The sequence below is a fragment of the Stegodyphus dumicola genome, chromosome 1 (genome assembly GCF_044657685.1).
Source record: "Stegodyphus dumicola isolate Sdum_Otavi_A_Nest chromosome 1, ASM4465768v1".
Taxonomy (NCBI): domain Eukaryota; kingdom Metazoa; phylum Arthropoda; class Arachnida; order Araneae; family Eresidae; genus Stegodyphus; species Stegodyphus dumicola.
The window spans coordinates 42,479,833-42,507,547 of record NC_140768.1 but is presented as its reverse complement, the minus strand read 5'-3'; the positions used below and the strand labels follow the sequence as shown (position 1 = coordinate 42,507,547).

Below are 27,715 nucleotides of genomic sequence, written 5' to 3'. Positions count from 1 at the left end.
AAAAATTGATTTATTTTATGATAGAAAAATAGTTACTCATACTTGAGTATGATTTGCAAACTAAATAAGATATGCAAATGCATTTATTAACTAAAACTTTAAATACCTATTCAGTTTACTTTGCTTTTTATAGATACACGAAACAGGTAGCCTTCGTATTGAACTGCTTGAAATATATCGAACAGTAACTATTCAAATAGATTTTAATAAATGTAATAGCTGTTCCACCCAACTGGAAGAGTGCTTAGCGACGCTGAATGCCGTATCGAAGGGCCCGGGTTCAAATCCGGAGAAGGCATTGATGTATTGTATCTGTGTGTGTGTGGCATGGATGTATTGTATCTGTGTGTGTGTGGCATGGATGTATTGTATCTGTGTGTGTGTGGCATGGATGTATTGTATCTGTGTGTGTGTGGCATGGATGTATTGTGAATGTATTATATTTGTTCATCATCGGTAATACGCGGCGAGCTGAAAGGTCCTCTAGAGAGACTGACGCTAGAGAGACTGACGAAGAGGGGTGGACCTGTACACCCCACCGGGGTGCTCTCCTTCAGGATTGGAGCAGAACTGAGCAGAGTCATACTCTCACCAGTACCATTAGTGAACTGTTTTAATTTGTAATATAAATAAATGACTTCAGTGGGCTCGGTTTAATGATAGCTATTCTAGCTGGACTTGATTTTAAACTAAAATATTAACAACACCATTTTCGTATAAATATTAGTAACGTTTGGCAAAGAAATATTTGTAAACTTCTAGGCTGTGGCTTGGCATTTGTTTTTGAAGTAAAATTACTTTTCATAATTCTTCATAAATATATCATCAGAGAATACAATTACCTTTGGCAAATTGCTGACCTTTTGGCAGAAAAAGAGAAGGATTTCTCCAAAAGGTATACAATTATAGATTGCGGACTTTTTGGCAGAAAAAGGTAAGAATTTCCCCGACCTTTCTCTTCACTTTGCTAAACTTGAAATTAATAGGATTTATAAAAATTCCTTTCATAATGCTGCTGAAAATAAATCATGGAGAGTGCTACTGAAAGATGACGGTGTCTCGGGCTCTCTTTGCGCTACTGCTATGGCTGAGTTTAAACCGATGACTGGACATGACTGCCTTTGTGCTCATTTGTTTGGTTTTAATCTGACTTCCTCACCTTTATATGCTTTATGGAATTCTGGAAAAGTCATGAACGGTGCTCATATAGACCTGTGCACACTTAACAGTTTGGACTGTATTGTAAAGAAATATTGGAGAGCTCGTTGCCTAATGACTTGATGATTAATGGTCAGACATTTGATAAATAAAAAATATATCATCAAGGAATACCGATTTACTTGCTCGTTATTCAGAGAGCTCGAACTACAACTTTGCAGTTGGTGATAGCATTGTTAATCAAAAAACAGCGAACTACACATGGGAAATTAAAAAAAAAGTGTGTAATACTATTAAAAAGCAAAGCGTTTCACATTCACTAGCTAATCCTGTAAAGATGCAGTCTCAAAATGTCAATACATACGTTTCCTTATCTCTGAATTTCAAGGAAGCATAGAATGTGCTGAGGTTTCTCATATTGGCAGTATTTGAAACCAGTTTTCTATCAACGCGTCCTCTTAAAGTAGATATACCATTCTTTCTTAATATGTGCTAATGGAAAAATGTATCGATTGCTATCAAAGACGACCTTTCAGTTGAATGACATCCCTACGTGGGTAAATCCCTAAACAGAAATGGGAAAAAAATAACGTGGGAAAATATTTTTTAATGAAAAAACATAGCCTTCCAGCACTCTAAGACCTTGCACTACATTTATTCTCCGAACAACACACTCCTTGAAAATAACATTTAAACAACCATGCACTTATCTCTATATAATTCTTACCTTATTAACGTCGTCTCCGGAATACCTAAATAGACATCCACTGCGAGCAACCACGTTCTTCGTCTCATCCTTATAGATTATTTTTTTTACGTCCTTGGACAAGGCTCTTGCTCAGGCTACTTTTTTTTATCTGACCACTCTGGTGAAGATGAACACCGTGGGAAAATCTGTGGTCTCGAAAAGATGGGTGTAAGCCGTGGGAAAATGTCTTAAGGCAATTTTTAGAGCCTCAGAATTCCTTAATTATTGGTACTAAAACGTGTCGTAGTAGTGATGCTTTGTGTAATTTGCAGTGGTATTGATTTTTTAACTGAAGATGTTTGGTCTAAAATAAATGTCTTGCTTATTATGCAGATTACTTCTCCGGCAATTCTGAGGTGATATAATGATTGAGAAGTTTTATTAAGTTTCATGAGCAAGTAATAATTAAGAGCATTTAAAAAGCATACAAAAAGATAACACGATTTTTTTAGCGTAGTATTACGTTTATATAAGTTTTTTACAGATGAAATGAAATTTTAAAATGTTAGAGGCATTTAGGTTTTAGGTTTTTATTATATAAGAATGTTTAATCTTTTTAGATATAATAATGGTTAAAAATAGTAGTATTTTGGTGTTCTTTACAACCAACTTCGATTTTAATTGTAAAAAGCATATATTTTGAAAAACGATTAGCGGATTATGCTTTCAAATTTGATTTTTTATAGGTGTCATAATTATTACGAGGAAATATTTTAGCCCTCTCGTGATTTTTAAATTGTTATTTTAGTGTTCTTTTCCTAATTCATTCTTTTACCTCGATTTTAGTTACAGTAACATAAACTGTAAACAAAACTGACGTTGAACCATTTTGTTTTATTTTTGACGTTGAACCATCTATGTTGATGAGGTAATGAAAACCATGTTGATGAGAAGAGGAACATCATATATTTACCATAAGTTATTCCACGAATCTCCAATTCTTTTCTCGCATCGACTCCTTTTAAAAGATTAGCCTTTCGTCATGGACCTTCTTATATTTTTCTATAATTTAAAACATGATCGTAATACAAACAACTGCACATAAACAGCTTATATATAACAATTAGACTAAGAATATGAACAACCGTTTTGAAAGCAAGGTTTAATTAGATTTAAATTATATTATTTTTTAATTATTATTTAAAATTTTACAAATACAAACAAACTTTCAGAAACAAAATCACAGTTTCTAATTGCACAAAAGTTCGATTTTAATTATTGTGGTAGCTGCATTTGATGTAGCGATGCAACTTTTGTTTAATATTTGCATAAAAATTGCTTAATTTAATTCTTGTTCGAAAGCAGTCTCTTGTTTCTCAAAGTAAATTATTTACTTGATTAAAGCTTGCTTGCCCTAACTAAAAGAGAGAAATGTTCGACATTGGTTCGGTAAGAGCTTAAATTTGGTATATTTCTTTAAGTTCTTTTTTAAGTATACTTTTGAGTTTCAAAACGTAGCGTACGCATGTTTTTTGAATTTCGACTATCGATCCTTTGATCATCACTGACTTCTTATAAAATTTCATCACCCTCCAAGTAGGACAACACCAATCCCCTTCTAACCCCTAGGATAGTAAATTTTGCCCCACGTCAACACCTATAGTGAAAAACCGCACCGCAGGTAGCAAGCATTCATTTATAAATTGTCTACTTTAGAAAACACTGCTATGGTAAAAAAAAATGTATCTGTTGCACATACATGAGTTATACATGAAATAGTGTTACACGAAATTATGCATGAGTTATTGTTGCTTAACATAACAAAGTTCCTTCGTATGCTAGGAGAGCACATGGATTATCTTGCAGATTTTCCGTTTATACGGTATTACTCGTACTTCCTTAAATATCAGCTGAATGGTCGCAGATTGTTGTTCGAGATTTATATGGAATCCTTCTGTTATTCGGAACCTTGTTAAGTTGTACTCCAGAAAATAAATAAAAATGAAAATAAAATAAATATGTAAATAAATAAATAAAAATTTTTTTTTCAAATTCAGCATTTGAAATTTCAAATTTGAGGAGATACATAGTACATATGCTGATGTTAAATGTCTGCTGACGTGACGTATTGATTGTGGAATGGGCATCTCGTGGAGCATATTTACTTTTGATTGGAGGAAATACTTGTGTCTGCCGTGTTCTGAGGTGTTCTAACACTGTAGTTTAATGTTTGAATATGGACTCTGTTGTATTTGGCAGTCTCCTTTGCGAGTTTATTGGCGATTTTATGACCTGCATGTTCTTTTATCCAATGTAGACTGATTTGATGTCGCTGCAATCTTTGTAGGTCAGTATCTATCGAATGTAGTATCATCTAACGTACTATCTACTGTGTTATTTTGTAGTAAACTTTGCTGGTTAAATAATAGCCGTTGTAAACGTATTCTCTGGACATCCTTTGCGTTCATGTTAATCAATGAAATTAATATGGTGGAATGATTTTAGGGTTCATTGATATATAATTTGATGCTGATGGTGGATATCATAGAGTGTTTTATAATAATATTAAGTTTGATTCTAAAACTATCACTTAATAAATGTGCAATAATTCAAAAAAGGTGCTTAAGGAATTATAAAAGCACTCATAATAATAAAAAAAAATATGCTTCGGACGTAACCAAAATATTCCTCTACTTCTCAAATAAATTCCGACCTTGCATATTTAAAATTCAATACCTTGGAGACTAAAAAGTCCTGTTTCCTAAGGAAAAACGTATTGCTAAGATCTTATAGCGTTCTTTATAATAGAAAACCCACTGGGCATGCTGCAGTCTTTCTTCTACAATGTAATCCTATATACTTTTATTCTTTTTTCCTTGTATGAGGTTATTTTGTTCATTTTGCTTTATTTATTCCTAAAGCCAGGATGTTGTAACCTCTTTCTAGCTTATATTTTATTTTATCTTCTCCCTTTCAGAGTAAAAGTAATGTATTGGTAATAAAATATTCACAGACCAAAATTTAGTTCTCTTACTGGTTCAGTGCATTTTAATAACGCAAGCACGATATTATTTTTATTTTAATATTAATGTAAGTTTTAGTACTTTTCTTAGGCACATTTTAACCTGTATTCTATACGTTAAAATATCTAAAAATGCGTATTACGTTAGAGTACATATATATTAGTTTTTAAAGAGATTTGTTTCAGTGAAATGGTATTTTTAAAAATGAGGGGGGAGGAGACAGGAATAAGATTAGAGAGAGGAAAAAGAGATTATCGTGGTACTGCTGTATGTAATATATGCTACGCAGCTAAGTTGAGCGGTGGCTGATAGGGTAAGGCTGCTAAACACTGATAGTTCATTCTCTGTATTCCAATCTCGACGAAGGGGTGGCTTCATGGAAGATTTGTCGCATGTATAATCCGAATAAAATCAGTTGCCCTTAAAAAATGTCTTTCAAGAATGTATTCCTTCACCTCAGGCAGATAGTTTTCACATGCTCTGCCATAATTCAAAAGTTTCAATAACAGTGTAACCCATCTTAAATTGAAACGTCACGAAACCCGTATCGAAACATCATAATATCATAAACAATTACTTAAAATTATAATAGTAATCAAACACGTTTGCTAATTACTGTGATATTGAATGAATTCGAAATTATTGACATAAAATTAAATCATGGTGACAAATTACTAGGTTTCTGAAAATTTAATTTTGTAGGAAAAAGGAGATTTAGGAGATTTTCTACTAATCTTTCCAGCTGTAAAAGCAAAAGGACTGCAGCTGAGCAAAACAAATACATGAGAATAAATGTGATTGCAGAATTGAACGTGAAAAATTCAAGAGGAATAATAATACGTTGCTGAAACTTAACAAAATGATTTTGACTTTTGAAAAAACATTATGCAAAATAACACTTCATTTGCGCATGCGCGATGAAAAGAAAGTGATCTGCAGTTGAGCCTAGGAAACCTGATAACACAACTAAAATTGTCCTCTCTAAAAACCTAACATTCTAAAACGGTCAAACCTGACATTCTAAAATATAACATTCTAAAACGGTCTTTGAGCATCTGCCGTCTTTAATTTCATCTCAAAATGATGAAAAGAAAGTGATCTGCAGTTGAGCCTAGGAAACCCGATAACACAACTAAAATTGTCCTCTCTAAAAACCTAACATTCTAAAATATAACATTCTAAAACGGTCTTTGAGCATCTGCCGTCTTTAATTTCATCTCAAAATCGAAATCAAACTGAAAATTAACAAACGACAACGATACTATACAAGTATGACATAACAATAAGAATCTGTATGTTTCTGCGCTCGCTATCATAAACGTAATCTTAATATCAAATCGCCCTGATGTCTTCTTGCACAATGTGATGCAGTGTGAAATTAATTCGATGTCCGGCACGTATAATGTCTGGCGCAATGTGATGCAGAGTGAAAATTAAGCCAGTGTGCAACCTTAAATTTGATCGCAAAATTAGACGAAAAGGTTCATATTAACGATAAAATATAATGTCTTTAAGCATATAACCGATATCAAAATCGAATTTGGGGCACCTTTAGAAACAAAATCTGACTTTTAATTTCTCCCTTGTGTAATAGGCGAATTCAAATGACATTATATTAGCATACTGCGTTATTTCTAATCCTAAAATTATAGGGATGCTTACACTCAGTTTTCAGTTTTGTGCAAGGTTAAATTGCGCATTTCGTTAAAATAAAAATAGTAAAGCTTTTATTTGAGAAGTTCCTTTTGCAGACGTTTCCTGAACTCTTTTAAAATTTTCTTTGAATTTTTCTAGCTTAATTTGTTAACATTATTCTATTGGGTCAGTCCATAAATTCGTGCGCATTTTTTGGTAAATTTTTAAATAATATAAAAAAACACAATTTAACATTTTAATCAATTGTATATTTTCCTCCATTATCTACAATGTCTCGCCATCTTACAGACAGCTTTCTTATGCCATTGCTGTAGAAAGACTCTGGGTTTGATGCAAAAAACGTGAAAGTTCATTGTGTACATCCTGTTTAGAATTAATTTTTTTCCCAGTAAAAATTTTAAATTTGAAAATCACTTGGGACAATATCTGGGAAGTAAGCAAAATGTGGCAAAAGCTCCCAATTAAATTCACTAATTTTTTGCAGCGTTGTTCGAGCCGTATGTGGTCTAGCGTTATCATGATGAAACAACATTTTCTTGATATTCACCAATCGTGGGCGTTTTTTTGATCAATTCTGAGTTTAGACGGCAAAGTTGTTGACTATAAACTTCTGAATGAATCGTTTGATTGGTTGTAACAGCTTAAACCGTCCTGAACGAGGTTCATCACCAGTGCTGCTTTTTCCAATTTTAATTTTTTTAAAACTATTTCTGGGCAGTCCTTACAGTAATAATGTGTTCATTATGTACACTATTAATTTTTATCGCTGCAAACCTGGCAGATTCACCACACGACAATAAAAAAATGTAGCACAGCACGTTTGTACTGATTATCTATATTCATCTCTTATGGGTACTAAAATGCGTTCGATATTTACGAAAGTTGGGTGATGAACTGAATAATACGTTAGTTAAACGATGACAAGTTTCAACAGGTTCAAAATTGTATTGTTTTAGTAAATGCGTCATAGTGATTTCTACGTATACTCTTAATGCGCACAAATTTATGAACTGACCCGATAGAATTACAGTATTTGCAATAACATTTAAACCGATTGTATTCAATACTTAAATGCAGTCTTTTTTATTTAAATTTAGAAAAACCATAAACATCATGAGAAAATTCTATATATGAATAAGTAACTGTAATTTATGAAACTATAATGTGCATTTTGGTTTCAAATAGAAGTGTATTTATTATCTTGCAGTATGCAACATATCTAATTTGTGGAAAACAATTTTATGCTTCAAAATTATTTATTTAGGACTTTAATTTGACAATTAGATTGCAGTAGACATATAAAGAACTTCATAAAGACTGACAAAAGATAAATAAATAAAATACTTTTGTGGATACGAACTGCTTATATTAATTTTATTATATTTATCATAATACTTTGCAAATAGTTTTCTGAATCATATTAATTCTTTTTGTAGATATATCCTGAAATTCTTCAACAATAAATAATAAATTATAAAGGAGATTTGTCCACAACAAAAATTAAATATAATAGTTTTCAAACCACTGTATTTTAAAATCTTGCCTAGCATTTAGCGACAAAGGTTTTATTGATTCTAATTAATTGTAAGCTGCAATTTATAAATTTAATATATTTTATACTAGTTATTTGTTGAGAAAACAAATGTTATATGCGAGCAAATAAAAGATGTTCAAAAATTTATAATTAATGAAGATTTTCTCCAATCGATTCATAGAACATTCATAAATAATTGATTACGCGGCTGCTAAATATTTAAATAGCTGCTATTTATTTTGAACCTGGAATGGGGTAAATAAATCTTCTAAAGGAAGAATTCAGTAGCCAGGTATAACACGAAATATTTGAATAATTAATTGGAGAAAATCTTTTAATCTTGCTTTGTTAATTTTGTGTTAAATCGATAAGATGTAAGATAATAGCTCGGAATACTTTTGCAGATACTTTACTTTCACCCGAAACTTCTAAATTATTTCGGAAATTAAACAAGCACTTAATAGCAATATTGAATTAATTATTAAAGTAATCCTGCTAAATCACATTTCCACCTGATGGAGTTAAACAACATATGCAGCATATTTCGTGAGATAAGATAATGAATTATGTTTTAGGATTATGTACTCGTATGTGTATGAAGTACTGTAGGTGCAATATTAGTCCACTTGTGATGTGGAGCAAATTTTAATGACGAGAGTGATAAAATAATTGATGTGTTCAGACCAATTCGCGGAGAATATACAAGTTCAAATCCTCAAGTTTTGGAATGAAAAATAACTGTTGTGTTGTTGCTGTTGCTGATGATCACTTGCCTGACGTTATAGTCAGCACAAGCCCACGAAGTTCCTCGTGGCAAAGAGCGCAAGATTACGCCTGCCGTTGGCAACAGCCTTGGGCACTTCACAAGTGACAGTGCGATTTAGCTCAGCTCCGTCCCCAGTTTTGATAGTGAGCACTCCGGGAGGACGGGTACGAGGGTCTTCCACTCCTCTTCCCCTACCACCAACCTCTCGAGAGGAGTTTCAGCTCGCTTTATATTTAGAGTGCTCCCATGCCGCACGGGCACTACACATTTAGAAACATCCAGGATTTCTCTGGGATTCTAACCTGCCTGTCTTTGTATGAGTCAATTTATTTTTCTCTTCGTTTGCATGTGAATAAATATATATGTCTACTGATTTATTCATCTACCTTTCTCTACCTATTTGTTTGCCGCTCTATTGTTCTTCTATCCAACTCAATTCAATGTATCTCTTTATTTAATTGTATATTTAACTGTTTGCCTTTTTAGGCTGTCTATCTGCTTGTCTATCTGTCTATGAATCATCACTATCTATATGCATGGCTTTCTATCCGCCTATGTACCTATAGAATTAGATCAATAGTTAAATAATTAAAAATAGCTAAACCGAGGTAATGGTGAACCAGTATATTATAGAAAGGTAAATGTTTTGAAGTGTAGCTAGATAAATTTAGAAAACGATTAAGGAACCTTAAAAAATTCAGAAATAATAAATGTTAAGACTTACAAGTCTGAATGCGTATATTACCAATATAACTTAAGTCTTAAGTATTTTATATATACATATATGTGATAATTATGTGTAGATGACTTGAGCGTTAGAATATAGTTGTTAACGATAAGATGTTATCTGTGATTACTTGGCAAAATTTTAATGCGTAACAAAATGACATTACGGAAGCAAACGTGATCAAAACAATATATTAATTTATTCGTAGACATCTTGATAAGCATAAAAAGGTCACATATTATTTTAACTGTTGTCGCACCCTCCACACTTTTATATAACAGTTCACATCATTATATATATATATATATATATATATATACAGAGAGAGAGAGATTTTTCATCTTACATCTATATATATGTAAGATAAAAACATGTAAATCAATCTTATCTGAAAGATAAATATGTAAATCAAAATTATAAGTTAAATTAGCAATAGTGTTTGATCAATCCGTCTTGCATGGCTTGCGTAACGCTCATGACATAGCTAATCCAAAATTTGAACTCAAAATTTCTAGAACTGAAATATTTCTAACCTAAACCAAAACCTTCTCTTAGTGAGCCTCCGTATTGGGTAATTGCGCACTTTTGCTTCAGCTCTCTCACAGTCAAGACGCTACTTCCCTCCCTTTGCATTATCTTGCTGCTAACTATGCCGTTTTCTAAGATGTGATACTCTATATAATCTCTTACTGTGGGGTGCGTATTGCGCCCATGATCATGTATGACAAAAAATATATTTTATATAAAATTAGGTCGTTTCCAGCAATAAAATTTATGTTTAGTTCAGCCACGTGTGTTTGTAAATCTCTCATTCGAGTGTCATCTTTCTAATTTCGCAGTAAAGTTTGTCAAGTTAAGATGCAGAGAACCATCGTCAGTCCTTTACAGCTTACTCCAAGTCATTATATTACATATATATAAATTAAACATATATATGTATATATATGCATAGATAAATTTTAATAACTTATCTCCTAGGAAATAATTAGAAAATATGAGAAATTATTTAAAAAGAAATAGTATTTAAATGTGAGATTATTATAAGAGTCACAATCTGAGTAAAGGTTTTGTAGAAAGCAAAAGTTGAAATATGCATTAAATTTAAAGAAGAATTTAAAATACAAAAATGTCGTACAAGAAAAAATATGTACATACATATATGTAGCAAACTAAGAAAATTGTATCTTCATGTAAAGATCATTTTGATGGTACTATTTGAAATATGTGTTTTAATAGGTAAAATATTGTACTCTGCAATCATTTTGAATCACTTGTTCTATAACCCTCTAGAAAAAAACGATGAGCAAATTTAAGAAATACATACATTCTGAAATTTCTGACTTAGCAAAATTCATGTTGAGCATTTATCCAAAAAAGTATCTCGAACGTTCATAAATTAATTGTTTTCTGCATAATTCTTATAACATATACAGGATAGGAATACAGTGGAGGCGGAAAATAAAAGAGAGAGGAAGACATAAAGTAAGGGGATACACATAGTAAATGTAATAATTTAAATAGTTAAAAAATACGTTTGGTGAACAGTGTATGATAATATTTATTACTTCTGCGTAACACCAGATGTTTTAAAATAAATTGTTAAAAAGCTTCAAGATTATTTCTAAAAAAACAAAAGACTAAATGATAGTTAATTCAAAACTAATTCTCAGTATTATGATAGAAGAAAAATCCATAAATGCATGACTTGTCTATCAGTTATTATAATTTTTTCATGAATTTGGTTGATGTTTTTGATTAAACTGAAAATTCAAATATGAATTATTCTCCAATAACCATTTCAGTCTTCAAATACTGAGAAGAGCGCTTTATAATTTTAATAATCAAAGCAATTATGTTTATTAATAAATTATTTCTTTTCTTCTATAAGAAAATCTAATTTTTTTCAGCTAAATACTAAGGATGAATTTTGTAGGATTTTATATGTTTCTTTTGCTTTGACGCTTTTACTTGTATCCATGTAATTAGTCTAACGCTAGTGAATAATTCATGTGCGCTGGTGAAATAAACAGACATGGCGATTTAATATGGTTGAGTGATTTACATATGTTAAGAGGTTATTTGTTAAATTAAACATAAATTTTAGCTTGCTAATATACAATAATTATCAAAATCGATCATTTATGATAATATTATTGCTAAAGAGGTAGATAAGCCGATTGCGCCTTATTTAGTTGGCGAAACAGTTTGTTTGAATCCACCTGATGGCTTCTTCACTTGGAACATACGAATGAGACAGATGCCTACAGAAAATCTATCACAGGGGATTTTCTCTGTTATAAGAATAATCCTTATATAGTTTACCATAATTAATGAAACTATCAACTGTGTTAAGTACTTACTTGGATTACTTTTAATTCTTTTAATTTCATAGGGAATATGTTTAATGACATAAATTTGAATTTAACTAATTTAATGTTCAAAGATTTGCTTAAGTCTTTGCATATAGTTAATGAAATAATTATCTAAGGCAAAGTAATGCCAAAATGAAGTAGATGAATAGAAATAAGAGATGATGATACATGTTAATTGAGATATAATAAGAGAATGTCTCATATTATATCTAATATAGATAGACATTAGTCTCTTATATAAGACTAGACTTCTAATAATATCTAATATAGACTTTAGTATCTTATTATATAAGAGATATTAAAGATATTAGAGACATTAGTCTTTTACTATTTATGCTGAAATATAACCATATTAGTAAGCATTTACAGCATTAACAAAAATAAATTACAGAAAGTAAATACAAGTAACGTAATATAATTAAAGCCTATGTTTTTAATCTGGCAAAGCGCAACAGAGCTATCTACGTAAGGGAAAGGGATGTTTTCCTGAAAGACTTTATAAAAGAAATTGACTCGTTTAGATTAGCCTTGCACATGACAAAAGCCCCGAAAGTACCCATGTAGGGTGGAACTATCAGTGTTCAATAGTCTTAGGCATTCAGTTACTACTTGGTTAGGTTTTGTTGGGTTCATTGGTAAAAATAAAGAAATTCGAGAGCCATTCGCCGATTGGTATGGATGGATGTCTTTATAGAGGACTTTTTTATGGGAAAATGGCTCGCGTCCTCTTTTCATAGGTAAAATCACAAAAAATCATATGCAGCCAACCCGTTCGCTGGGATTCGAACCCAGATCGAAATACCAATCTTCAGAAAATTTATTGCTTAGCCGCTAGTGTGCCAGTATTCCTGGCCAAGTACTAATTTAAAACTCAACATTGTAATCTAAAATCATGCTAAATTAGCAAGGAGGTAGTCTAAATTGTGCGTAAGAAGATACTGAATCATATTGCTAATTTTGCATATAATATAAATGTTATTGCTTACAATTTTGCATGTAATAAAGTGGTAGAATATAATCGATTGCACGTAAGGTATGGTGGTTAACAGAACCGACATCAACTGTGATGGATCCGAACTCTAAGCTTGTTAATGTACGTTGTTGACCATAGCTACCAATTCGTAAAATAGGTAGGTTTTTCGCGTTCTTTTGCGGATGCAAGTTCAGAACAACTCCGTATATTGGCAAATTTGACTTAAAATCGCTTTATAATCTCTGTATATCTTCAAAATACATTTGAAGAGCTCATATTTAACAAAAAGAAAGCGAATTTAATCTATTTATCACTGATGTGAGACGGATTTTGCGCAGTTTAAATTTCATTAAGAGTTACTGCCGTAGTTTCTTATAAGAATTTATTATCAGGACTATTCCTATTTCCTTTCCCTTTGACGTTTAGTGATCATCAGTTTTCTTAGATGAGAAGTTCACATTTGAAAGATCATCGGTTTTCTTAGATGAGGAATTCACATTTGATCCACATTTCTTTCACCATATAAAGAAATAATTCAGATAAATTTAATTTAAAACTGCAAATTTGGTAATTTCCTAAAAGACGGAGATGTGAAAAATTGGAATATTCTAGTTTTACCGGAGAGCTGGCAGTTTTGATTATTATTTAGATAAAACTATATTGATACACAGCTGTATTCCCTTGTTGGTGATAGTAGATGGCTGACAGCTCGTTCTGAATTTATTAGTGTTGATTCGCGATCGCCAATCCATTTTTACTTTCAGAGCGAAAACATATAATCAGCCTACCTTAAATTCAATTCTGAACGGGCTCCCTCTCATCATACTCTCTCAGTTGATTAGAGGCTTGTTATTTGAATATGGTAAAGCACATGAAAGGTAACTGTCTAAAGGAAGGAATGTTTTCATGGAAGACTTTCTAAGGAAAACTGGCTCGTATTCCCCTAATATACGGAGAAAATCACGAAAACCAACCATTCAACCAGCCTGTTGGCGCGGGACTAACTGCTAATATTCAGCAGTCTTAATAATCCTCCCACTGAGCTGATTAGAAGAATCTCGTAGTTCATTAGAATTTTCATTTACTTCATTAGAAATTTCTTGATATTGGAATCTTTAGAATTTCCTGAAAGGGTAATACTTAATGCAGTTGGTATAAATTCGTATAAGACAAAATAATATTCAACAGTCAAGTCAATGATTAAGATGCTTCTGATTAAATTCTGTAGACAGCATTTTTTGTTTCCTGTAGTCGTGATCTCGCATATCTATACTGCAAATAACAGAAATCTGAATATATGTAAAGCTAAACAAATACGTAGACAGGTAGACGTAGGTATATTTTACAAAGAACTTAATTTAATCATTGGCACAAATAGATATGACTACAGATAAAAAATTGTGAGTAAATATATGTATTATAAAATATTTTCCTTATCAATACAGGCAAAAAAGTGCCATAGAAGATAAATACCCATTGCTATATTTCAAGCTAGTTTAGTTTTGTATAGTTATTCGTGCCTAGAATTGGTATAACCATTTTAATCTTAGATTCGTGCGGTTTTCTTTACTTAACAGCTTCGCGTGTGATTGGTAGCCTATTAAATAGAGGTCACGCCATTTTCAAGAAAGGGTTTGGTGCGTGGCTTTCATATTTACAACGTTACTTTTTCCCACCTCTGTTGAAGCGTAAGAGATCACGTATATGAGAGTATGATATATTACATCAATATAAGTAAGAAACGTGCCTTAGATGTTTAGTAATTGTTTACCATGAGTATATTCGTTCTTGCAGTATATGCGTGATCACGGCACTTCTTCTACGATTTGCACGCTAGATTTCCACCGAAGTTCCTCGAACAACGTGGGATGTCTGAAGATAGCTTCTTGGCTAATATTTCTCGAGTTAAACACTCGAGTTGCAAGAACTGTAGTGTAGTTTATAGCTATTAACGGGGCTAATTATTTGTATAATAAATTTCGCATAATTTCGAGCTCTGCGTGAAGAAAGAATAAGCGTGGAACTTGTTTATTTTTCTACTTTTATACTCATTTTTAAGAACTGTGTGTTACAAGACATATATTTCGATACGCTGGAATTAATTAAAGTTATATGTTAGCCATTTTTTGGTTCTTATAGAATTTTGTCTTAAATTCACTTTAATTGAAATGGATTTTAATTCTGTGTTATCATAACCCAATATAAAATGCACTGCTATTCACAGAAATTGCAAAGCGAAAAACAAATCATCGGATAGGCTTGAAGTTGGCCCACTGTTTAGTTATAATAAAAGATGCAAATGATTAAAATTTTTGTAATCGAAATCGGATGGCTAAATTTTATCATTATATTTTCTATTTGTTTGACTTTATGTCCTCCCCAATACAAAATAATTTTGTTATTTGAAGAACAGGGATTTCATTGCCCGATTACGTAGAACTCGATAAAGTTTTCTGTAAAATGAACACCATCTTGAGTCTGAATTTAACATTTCACAATGGCTTGTGTCTCTTCTATATATTCAGTTTTAAATGCCTTTTTATTCTCCTTACAAATACCGTAAAGTATTCTAGGGCTTTTGATTACCTGTGTAGATAGTTGCTTAAACAATATAACGTTAGCTATCTTTATGCTCTAAAAAAACGTGGTCAGTTTTAGAGGGGGTCATTTCCAAGAAGTGGACGCCGTGAAACGTTTCTCTGTTTTTTTATTGTTTATATTGCGGGAGATAAACTTTTAAGATATGCAAAATAAATTAAATAAAGAGTTCATATCATTAATTTCAACTTTGTCATTTGCTGATGGAAATCAATCGAATGATTTTTAAGACGAAGTAGCTGACTTCAAATTCAAATTCAGTATCAGTTTCTTAACCCTCTAACCGGCAGGGCCGTATATATACGACCTAGAATAATTTGTTGTATCTGTAAGAACGTATATATACGTGCATATTAAAATAAGTCACAGAAATTAAGGCAATATATTAAGAGTGCACAACAGCGCAGCGTTCGTTTACTTTGATATTTAATAAATAATATTTGTTGTCTTGAGATATGGTTTAAGTGGGTCCATAAGGTAAATGCTGCTTGCAAAGTAATGCATTATATTAAAAATACATTGGTGAATATATACAGCTTCAAACTGAGAGCTCTTTATAAAAGTATACTTCTTGTTAGAAAGTTGGCAAAAATTTTTCCATAACTGATAAAATGAACAGCCAAATAAAATTATAATTTTAAAGTTATTGTGCATATTTCAGTTTATAACATTTCATTTTTCATTTATTTTCAGATAACGTTCTATACAAAACTGAAGCAGTGGACGAACACCGTGAAAATGCAATCAGTACTATCACGCTGACTCCAACACCAGACGATAATGGAGCTTTGTACAGCTGCGAAGCAGTACACAGAGCTCTAAGTATACCTATGATATCATATATTGAGCTAAGTGTATTATGTAAGTATACAAAGTTATCTATATACAATTAGTTACTGGAAAATTTTAAATCTCTTGGCAGGAACACAATTTCATTATAAAATAAATATGGTAGAAGACTTCTAGATAACCTCTCGTATGTAAAAAAATGACATGCTAAGCAAAATCGAATGCAAGAAACATGACGTTGATTCAACTTTCAGTTTTTCAACACTCTCATCTTCTTCAGCTACAAACGAAAAAGGTGTGTTCTGCGATAGTCTTGCATGGCTGTAAACGTTTCTACTAAAATCTACATCTATCAGTATTGCTATTCTTACATTTATCCATACTATGTCGTACTTAAATGAAATTTAATCATTTATCATGTAAAAACGATTGCCACTAATCCATTTAAAATGTTATAATCATAACCTAAAAATATAATATGTTTTTTTTATTAAAATAATATGTTATGCCTATAAGCCTTAGTTTACTTGTATTGTTTTTGCTATACTGTTAGATAACTACAGTCGTATTTTATTAATTATAATTTCTATACAACATAACTATTAATTGACAATGTTTACAAGGTACCTAAATGTATGTCAGATATATACTACAGTAAATGTACATTATAAACACATGATTATTTGCTTAAGACGTACAATCGATTCCTGCTGGGAAAATATCGAAAACTGTGCAGAAGTATAAACTTATTCTACTTGGAATCGTAAAAGCTATTCTCGCTAAATGGTTAAATACAGAACAATACTGTATGAATGATAAACCATGCAAGCCTAACTGATAAATTAGTAAAGCAGATTTATATGGGAAGGGGTTAAATCATTATTTCCCATTCAAATAAAAAAGAATAATTATACCTTGGGATGACAGTGTCTGTGAAACACACATGTTTATATATGTTTATAAAATGTTTATATATATATAAATTTCATTTTTCAGTATTTAGTATGTGTGAAAGAAGGATTTGTACGCTTGAAATAGTAAATTGAGTAGGAGGACCTAGACTTATACAAAAATTAGGCGTTATACAATCTTTATAATACTTATGCATACGTATGAGAAAATATACATCATGATCAGCTATATGAGTATATAAATAGAAAGACATATACATAGAATAGATAACTAAAGCAAGGTATTTTATTTGATTCTTATTACTTAAAAATAATCAGAATACTCAAAGATCAATGTATTTGATTTTAAAGCTGACCATTTGCAAAAACTGAAAAATTCAGTTTTTAAATAATTAGATATGAAATAATCGAGTAAAAATTTAGAGCACTTAGATATATCAGCAATTAAAAGGTTAATACGTCGAATTTCGTTTTCCTTATCTACTTGTTAATAACAAAGAGAAACTCTCTGGAACATATACATGGGTAATATATTCTAGGCAGGGCTCCGTTTCGGGGAAACCATGAATGATAGTGAAGCCATATAAGGATATTCGTGAAACATTAAGCGATAAATTACACTCAGTAATCTAATACCAACATTAAATATAGAAAAAAGCACACTGTACTGTGTATTTAGTATGTATTTTCTTACGTATGAAAGTAGCAGATTCTGATATTTTAGCCTAATTCTGAACTAGAGATTGAGTAACGAAAAAATGAGGTGCCTATACTATAAAATATCGTTCACAAATCATGGAACAATAACAGTTTATGGTTCCATCCAAAGGAATCTTAAGCAATAAGACAGATGAATTCATGCGTGTTGTTTGCATTCATAGTTGTATTAGCCATTGAAAGACCTTATTATAACCAATTCGTGCTTAATGTGCTTTTTACACTGTTAACACTGTGTTTTACACTGTAACTGTTTATTTCTTATTTTGAGGCTGCTGTAATCTACAAATATTAAATTTGTTAATGGAAGTGATGGCTATCTAGCAATAAATGAATGTTAATTGTTAAAAATTAACATTAAATTAGTGTTCTTGTATTATCTATGTTGATTCATACCAGTAATAACATAATGTAGTAATGATGATTACATCTCTTATCCTTCATATTCCCCATCTGATTCTGCAAATGCCATGTTGAAATAATGCATTTGCATCTAACACTCGTATCCTCTACACAGCTAAACAGGCCTTTTGCAATCAATTTCCTCTGTGTATATCCAATAGCTATCTCTTTCATAGTTCGCTACGGAACTCATTACAATTAAACTAACCAGCCACAGTAAAGCCATACAGAATATGCAGACATGTGCCCAATGTGAATACGTAAGTTTGCGCCAATGGAATTTAGAACTATCCGATTTCTAACTTCATTTTGTGCTGATCGATAGCTAGTTAGATTGGAAACTCCATTTTCAGTGTAACCCACCCTCCACTCCAGAGTGCTTTACACCATATAATTGAAATACAGGATTCATTAGGCCATAATGTAACGTCATGTGCATTTATACAATGGTTAGTAGTAGTAATATGATATGGTAAATTCTTCTTTCCGTTGAATACATTATGAACCGTGATATTTGAATGATATCGTTGTGACATTTCCGTTGTGTTGATAACATTTCCTTCTTAATGCTTAGTATTAATTTTGTTCTATAGTCTCAGCATTTCCATTGTAATTACTATATAACAATGAGTATACCGATAAAATTCCTATAGACCTGTAGTTGAAATAATTATTGACTAAACAGAGTTTAAAGGTTATTTTACGCCATACAAAATATATACTTAAAAATTAATATATTGTTTCACTGTCCAATGAATATAGTTAAAGTGTAATAATGCTTGAACATAGTATTGAGTGTAATTTATCAATTAATATTTCACAAATATCGCTTTATATGTGGGCTTGATATTAATCGTGGTTTCATCAAAAAACGGGGGACTGTCTGGAAATACTTCACTACTGGATACATTCCTAACCGCTTTCCTACACTTTATAAAGGAGTTATTTAATATTTTTTCATCGAAGGTATTAAAAAGTGTACAGAAATATCGGAATGAATGATCTGTTCATAAGTATTAATATAAATGCTACATGAATACAATTTTGAAAATATCCGTTTTAATTATTAGTTGTATAATTTTTGATTAGAGGGGTTCATTTTCATGTTAAAAATTCTGTGAATCTCAATAACATTACTTAAATCGCAATTTTCGAGCAAAATATGACCATGTAGCAATTAATAAGTGGCTCATTATTAAGAGTATGTTTCAATCAGTAGCAATGCTACTGATTGAGTGTATTTTGAAAGTTAATATAAGCTGTGTAATGTTTATTAGAGGTTGTTTTCATATTAAAAATTCTGCTACTGATTAAGTGTAATTTTGAAAGTTAATATAAGCTGTGTAATGTTTTATTAGAGGGATTTTTTCATATTAAAAATTCATTAAATCTTAATAAAATTACATGTTATTTAAATCTCAGTTTTCGAGCAAAATATGATCATGCAGCAATTATTAAAAGGCTCATTATTAAGAATCAACATGATTCAATATGTAACAAGAATATATGATACTTCTGGTAAATTATTCAGAAAAAAAATTAAACTCTGCATTTATCAAACTTTACATCTTGTGAAATATTAAACAAAGGTAATCTTACTATTCTGGAACCTTATTTTATCCTACAGTTATCTCATTAGAGATAATAATAAAGGTGATATAATTTCTGTGAGACTAAAAGTTTTACAGTCGTATTATATTTACAGTGCTATTAATATTAATGTGTATAATTTATATACGCTTTTTAATGAATTAAGAAGAAACGTTTTCCCTGGATTCCGTGCCAAATAACCTTATGAATTTGCATTTACATTTTTATTTACATATAATTTATGTAATCAGATTTTAATAAAGTTTTTATTAGCATTAGATAGTTTAGTTATTCAAGAATTAAGCCATATAATGAATGCATTTTAATGATTGGAATACTAATAAAGATGACTTTAATAATTGATTTTTTTATTGAGTGATGAAATATTGTTGTATATTTTTTATTAAGAAAAACTAAAAAAAAAAGTGTCAAATTAGCTTATTTGTTAATTAGGAGAGTTCTTACAATCTTAAATTGCATACTGATTTCAAAACCCAACCGGTTTTGCAAAAGGTAGTTTCTTATTAATAAAATCTTTCTATTATATATATTACTTAGAAGTTCATTAACATGTTTATGTTATTGTTAACATAAGATATAACTTATTATTCAGGAATGGCACAATAAAGAACTTCAAAGTAGTTCAAACTAATTTTTATGTAAATGTATGTGTATTAACAGCATGTATATTTTTAATATTGCAGGCAATTAATATTATAGTTCATTGTGAAAGAACGTTTTTAGAAATATTTTTCTTTTTACTTAATACAGATTAACATCCGCAAAAGGATATATTTTTTTTTTCATTTGCGTTAATGCTTATAACTTGTGTTATACTTGTTAAGTTAGAATCATTCCTTTCCCCAACAGACAGGTTTAACGAAATTATTAAGAAGAGGAAATTACTGTGGAATTAGTATCTCTTCTCTGTTCATAAAACGTTACTTAAGATATCACCTTTTTATTTCCTTCTACTAAGTAAAGGAAATATTGTAATCGCGAAAAATTTAGGGTATCATATTTCAACGAAAATATCATTTCAACCCCTCTCGAAACTATTTGAGCGATGTATCTGTACGTACAGATAGAATAAAGGACTTTTTTTTGCCAAAAAAGATTGTAAATTGGACTTAAAATAGATTCAGAAGAGATTTTTTTAACCTATGTATGTATGCTTGTATATATATCGCGTAACTCAAAAATGAGTTGAAATTGAGAACGTTAAAATTTTGCATATGGGCCTGTTAAAACATGCAACTGTGCTTCTTTCGTTTTGGTTGCAATCCGCCGCACCAAAAGTATGTATATATATATATGTATATATATTTCTGTTACACGGTTCGGTGAGCTCAGTTTTTTTATTCTTATGTGTTGGTAAATTGTGTATTTTTCTTTAAAAGCGATTGAATTATGTTGTTGTTATGTTCCGGTTAAGTTTTTTATGCCTTTAGTTAATCTGCATACAATAGTTGTAGAATTATCGACAATCTAAAAGTTGCTTAAGTACGACTAAGCCTAACGGAGCAACCATTCGTTTGCATTTGAAACCCAGCAGAATAGTGAATTAAATCAATATCTGCACTTTCAGTGCCTTTTTTGCCGAGCGGAGCCAAACGTAAATTTTCCGTTTTGTGCATTGAAAAATTTGCCTTCTAGCACGCTGGCCATATTGCTTGCTTTTACCTAGAAACTCTAATTTTTATTGTAATTGTTTTAACTGTATTTGGTGCTTTATGTTTTTCGATATTTTTCAATTTTTAATGCTGTTTTTTTAATTTTTACGTATTTGTGTCTTACCGCAAAGGGAGAACTGAATTAATTGAAGGAGAAATATATCTCTAATGAAATTCAAGGAAATAAGTTTAAATGAAATGCAGCAAAAATGTGTATAATTTAATGGGCTGTACAAAGAAGTCATGTAGAGTCCACGTCAGACCTTTATCATTACAGAATGAGGAAAAACTTTGTCTGTTCTATTTCCATAAGCTCATTGTTGAAACTAATGTGCTTTAAATATTACGAATTAGTTTATGAATGATTAATATTTTATTTTCGATAACATTTTAAAATGCTTATAAATATGCAGTTGTTTAGAATAATCAGCCGTGCATTCAACGTCGGCTGTAAGTGGCAAGATTAATATTTGTTAAATATACTTTTGAGAAGAAGGAAAATACTAATCGAAGTAAATAATTTTGAACTATTTAAGTATGAAGCGAAACACTATTTTTACGTTTCAAATTCAGAAGATTTTTTTATTTAAATGTCATTTCACATTTGTTCTGGTTCATTTCTGTTTATATTAACAATATGATATTTCATATATACGACGCATTATTTCGATTATATATTATTTTCCCATTAACGTTTTCATCTATCTTTGCTTTCGTAGCTCATAGACGTTTCTTATGAGTCATTGCTTTCTTTCTGTAAAGTTTGCAAGCAATGTGGGAAAAAATTATGAACAGATATGATAATCTGAGACGTCTGAGACTGGTACAGGAAATGAAATTAGATTAATGGATGGAACAGGGGTAGCAAAACTAAAACTCTTTTCGTTGCAGGACGTAATAAAGAATTTAGTGGGTTTTGTAGGAAATGATTATTCCGAACCTCCCTTAGACCATTATTGTAGAAAGTACGAAACTTGAAAGTATGAAGCCATGAATGTGATGTCGATGGCTTAGATTATATTTTGATAATCTGAAAATACATTTTCAGTTGAGTAAAAGAGGGAAAGATTTAAAAATGTTGTTGTAGTCTCTGTGGAAAGGTATACACAGTTGCTTACTACTATTATACGAATCTTTAGATTTATTAAGATTATGAGCAGAGTCATTTGCTTGTAAGAATTACGTCAGCAAACTATGCAAGAATTAAAAAAATAATTTTCAGAATCTAAAAAAAATCTTTTAATTAGTTTTAAATTATTAAACTTATTTTTTAATTGGAGTCAGAAAAATCATGCATTAATTTTTATTTGATATGTACATTAATTGCTTTAACATATATGTGAATAAAAAAAAAATTTTTTTTTCTGTATAGTTCCCCCTGGCCCACCTGAAATAGAAGGCTATGTAGAAGGTGAAACAGTTCGAATGGGTGACACGCTGACATTGGCCTGCGTCTCCCGTGGTGGGAATCCTCTGGCAAAACTAGTCTGGTACAGAAATGACCAGCAAGTTGACGTTACGTATACCACAACTGGCAGAGAATCTACAAACACATTGACTTTTGTTGTTGAATCAAATGATAACAATGCCATTTATAGATGCGAAGCCACTAACTCGGTCAGCCTCAAACCGATGATTGCTATGGTCAAGCTTACAGTCCAATGTAAGTAAATATGTAGCTGTAGAAACTGAGATATCTTATCTGAAATGCATTTTATTATGTTCTTATCATTCCTAATATGCTGTATTATTTTTGCAGTCGCTCCGAGTAAGGTCACTCTCGTGGGTCCAAAAGAGGCGCAAGAAGGAGATACGGTGACAATGTTTTGCACGACGGACAGAAGCAATCCTCCTGCAGATGTTTCATGGGTTGTTGAAGGACGTTCCGTGCAAGCTGCAACTAGTATCACAGCAGATCCTCGTGGTGGATGGATTACTACTTCCAATGTTACCTACACAATAAGTGGACATGTAAGTAAAATTATGCAAAACATATCTATGGATACTACATTGAACTTCCGATTATCCATTCTAATTAATGCACAAATGTGCAGAAATAACCGGAAAATCATCATGTAAAACTGTACTCCATGCACGGATACTATGAAAATGAAATTCTCAGAAGTTATAGAATGTGATATCGTCTGTTTTAAGGATATATTAAATTTAAAAAAATGTAAAATTTGCCCAAATTTCTATTTTGTATTCTTCAAAACAATACAGAAACTGCTGCGCTGAACTCGGGTGTTATTAATTAGATCTCCTGTTGCTTAGTCATATACTCAGTCTAACGGCCTAAGATTCATATAAAATAAATGTTACTGGATTATAAGTTAGCAGTGTTTGATGGAATAAATATATCTCAAATTTTTAAGTGCATCTTTCATGCATTTAAGTTTTTTTTTTTTTAAGAAAAAGAAAAATTGGCCAACAAGAATATGAAATTAACATTTTTAACTGATCATTTTAAACGTTTTTGTAGAGCTCTTGAAAAAAATATTTGATCATAAGTGATTATGTAAAATAGTGCTTAATATTTAATTTCCATACGTGTTCCGTTTATCCATACAAATTTACATATGGGTGTGCGCAGAACAAAATAGTCTTATGGAATTTTAAGTAATGTGTAGGCTTCGTAAAAGTGATTTCTAGAAATTGCAATGGAAGGTGAACAGTTCCTTTTTATAATAATGCTTTAATATTAATTAATTTTTTTTGTTTAAAATAATGTTAATAATGATAAAACGTGCGAAATATTTATGTTTTTCTTCAGCAAAATGTATTGCATAACAACCTCATGTATACCCTTTCAGTGCTTCCTTATATGCACCATTGCTATTTCAGCTTTATCTTCGTTTTTCGTTTCGCACCTGTTTTACTGATTCTTTATGATTTACTGCAACAAAATTGCAATAATCTCATGCACTCCATATCTTTTAATGTCCTTAATTTTCACTGCCTAAGTTTTTTTTTGTTTTCTTCGATTATATTTTCAAATTCTTGAATGCTAGAAATAACGTAGTAAATGAGATACTGTTGCATCTACATTAATGAAGACTTCCTAATTCTTGACATCAAAGATCGGACTTTTCCACTTCTGAATTATATTTAAAAGATAAAGATTCATTTCAAACCTTAGATGTAAAATTTACTGCATTAAAAATCGTGCATATTTTCCATGAGTTTTCAATCTGCTTCAATATGTAATAGGAGAACTTCTTCGAAGGATGATCAATGGACAATCTGCAAAACAGATAATCATTTTTTCATGGCCGGACGCTTTATTAAATAACCATTAGCCTTGCGCCAACTACAAGGGCCGGAAGTGGTGGCGATTTCATCATGGAAGCACCTAATAGGTGGCCACCTTTGCCTCCTATGAAGGGACGGACAGTTATAACCGTGCCTTCTCCGGGATTCGAATCCAAGCCCATCGCTACGGTACTCGCCATGGTTGCCAGGCTTTTGACCACCTTATTCGAAATTGTACAAGTTCTTTATTTTGTTCTCACTGCACTCATATGCATGATAATTTAGTTCCGAACTGTAAAGAGGCTCCATCTTGTATTAACTGTTTAAGATCAAATTTAGAAGCACACGCACAGTACAACATTTGTCACATTTCTAATTCTTACTCTTGCCCTGTTTTTTAAAAAAGAGTTGCGTTCTCAGTTAAAGACTATGTCTTAAAATAGCAAACTAAATGTTATTGCTATATTATTTGTTTGTTTTTCTTTTCTTAGTTTTTGAGAATAATTGTATTTTAAACCGGAATATGTTAATTAGGAGGACATTTATATATTATAATTAAGATAAATTATTGCCTAGATAAGAATTGATTTATATAGATAAGAATCATTATAAATCGATACATAGTTTTGCACAATATAGAATTGTGTTGAAAAAATTTAAGAATTAAATTTCTTCCTTGTTTTTTTTAACACGAGGTTATGATGTATCGAAGTGGAAAAATAGTATTTACGTGAACAATGAACTTAACAAAAGTGTACTTCGAATTTATCAAAAGTTAACTTAGAATTCAGTTTATATGAACATGGAATAGTCTACACAACATCATATACTTTGGGCTATGGAACTATCAACTGCCTGAACTGATGTGACTTGGCCTACTCTGTGGATAACTGCAACCATAATACGGACACACATCATTAGGTGTGTAACTGATAAGAACTTGAATTTATGACGTATTGAAGAAGAAACTAGTTAATATATGAGTTCCACTCTCCACAACATAGATCCTATCCATGGCAATGTAATGATTTATTGATTGTATATTTATTTTTTATACGGATTATTATGTAATAATTATTGTATAGATGACATTGTCGATTTAGCATTGTAATATTACTATCAATGATTCAGTGACATCCAAGGCGGTGGATGGTCGATTCTTTTCCGTCGCATGGGCATAACTCTGATTGGTGTAGAACCTTAGGTCGGAGGTCCATGCGACGGCGTTTCGGTCACTAACCACTGTACTGTCTGGAGGCATATTCAACTTATTATTAAAGAGAAATTCAATGTATGATGACTGCTGAGAAGAAAACATCGCGCGCTCTTGTTTATAAATTACAATAATTAGTGAACAGATTAATAGTGTATTTATAAATTATCAATCTGTTAAATATCATAATTGTATATTAAGGAGAGTGCTGTTTAATAAGTCATTTTTATGATGGAGCTGTATGGCTGTTAACGTTAAGTGTTACTTTATTTCATATAAAGTAACGCTTTAAAATACAGCATACTTAATCCAACATCCTCATTAAATGTGCAAAATGTTCCATTAGCTATCAAATGTACGCAGCATGAATGCAAAAGTCCCTTTCCTTACAATTTGCTATTAAAATATTAAAATTTCAGTCATTTCAATACTGATATCAGTAATACACTTTTATTACTGTGAGAAGAATGCAACAGTATCCGATGCATCTGAATTAATACTGTGTATAGTTTTATACTAACATGTATTGCAATTAAAATGATCTTTTTATATATGACGCTGGACTATCCTTGAAAGGAATCTCTCTAATATCGCATCTTCCCATACAAAGGTTCACTCCATTAGTATTTGAAAATGCTTTGAAGTATTATTATCGGCTTGCGCTCATTGCTCCGACAACAGAATGAACATATAAACACTCGATACTATTTTAATGCCTGTTGAAAGATATCCTTAATATGCATTTCAAGTATTTTTGGAGTAATTTATAGAAGGGTAAATTCAATTCGCTTCATTGTGCAGAATTATTTCGCAACGACTCAAACGCTAATGCGTTAACCTTTGAACTATACTGGTATTCTGAAGATTTAATTTGATTTGAAAATGTGACCCTATACCAGCTGCCACAAAATTAATTATTCAATGAAAAACGCAGCAGAATGAGTTTCACTAGCTCAACGTATTGTTTGCAATTTGTGCCGAGTGAATTACCTATATTTAAAATGCCTTGAGATAATATTAGCTTCGATTTATTTGTTTGAGAGCTAATTGGTAAAATAATTAGAGAGCAACTATAATTTTCTGAACTCCCAACAAAAGGGTTATATATATATTTACATTTCCTCATTGCTTCATAAGTGAATCTTAAGTAAATTACGAAATAAAATTCTAAACTGAGCAGGTTCCTATAAAATATTAAAATTTTATCTTTAACTCAACCGACTTTTTTAAGTGATCATATGTCAAATTTCTAGGAATTACGCATATTGCTTGAAAACGCATTTTTAAAGAATTTTCGTTAATTAAAATCTATATTGCTATAATCTGTAAATTATAAATTTCAATAAAAATAAGAGTAATAATGTTTTACGATTAATAAAATAAATGCAATAAATTTGTTTTCACATCTGAATGATTTCTTTATTAATTTTGTAAATTTATTTATCCTATTTTTTATTGTATTGTAGTAGGGGACATATCCATATAGAAAACTGAAAGGTCTGGGGTTTGATTCCCGGCGAGGACGTGGTTGATTTTCGGAAGATTTTCTGATGTATTTTTATAGAAAAGCAGGATAGAAATTTTCAAATAAAGAAATTATATCACTATTTAAAAATAATTTGTTAACAATATTTATGTGGTATATCCATGGTACATACACTATTCATGTAGTG

The 27,715-nt window shown here is 31.0% G+C and overlaps 1 protein-coding gene across 4 annotated transcripts in view; it reads left to right on the top strand.

The window, feature by feature from the left end:
* Positions 1-27,715, top strand: part of LOC118195504 (nephrin-like) — a 497,037-nt gene that overhangs the window by 378,312 nt on the left and 91,010 nt on the right. For all 4 annotated transcript variants that reach the window (XM_085814172.1, XM_085814182.1, XM_085814164.1 and 1 more), the window contains exons 6-8: positions 16,189-16,356; positions 22,950-23,240; positions 23,337-23,548. In XM_085814172.1, the coding sequence (XP_085670298.1) occupies positions 16,189-16,356; positions 22,950-23,240; positions 23,337-23,548 (671 nt within the window). The remainder of the gene's footprint in view (positions 1-16,188; positions 16,357-22,949; positions 23,241-23,336; positions 23,549-27,715) is intronic.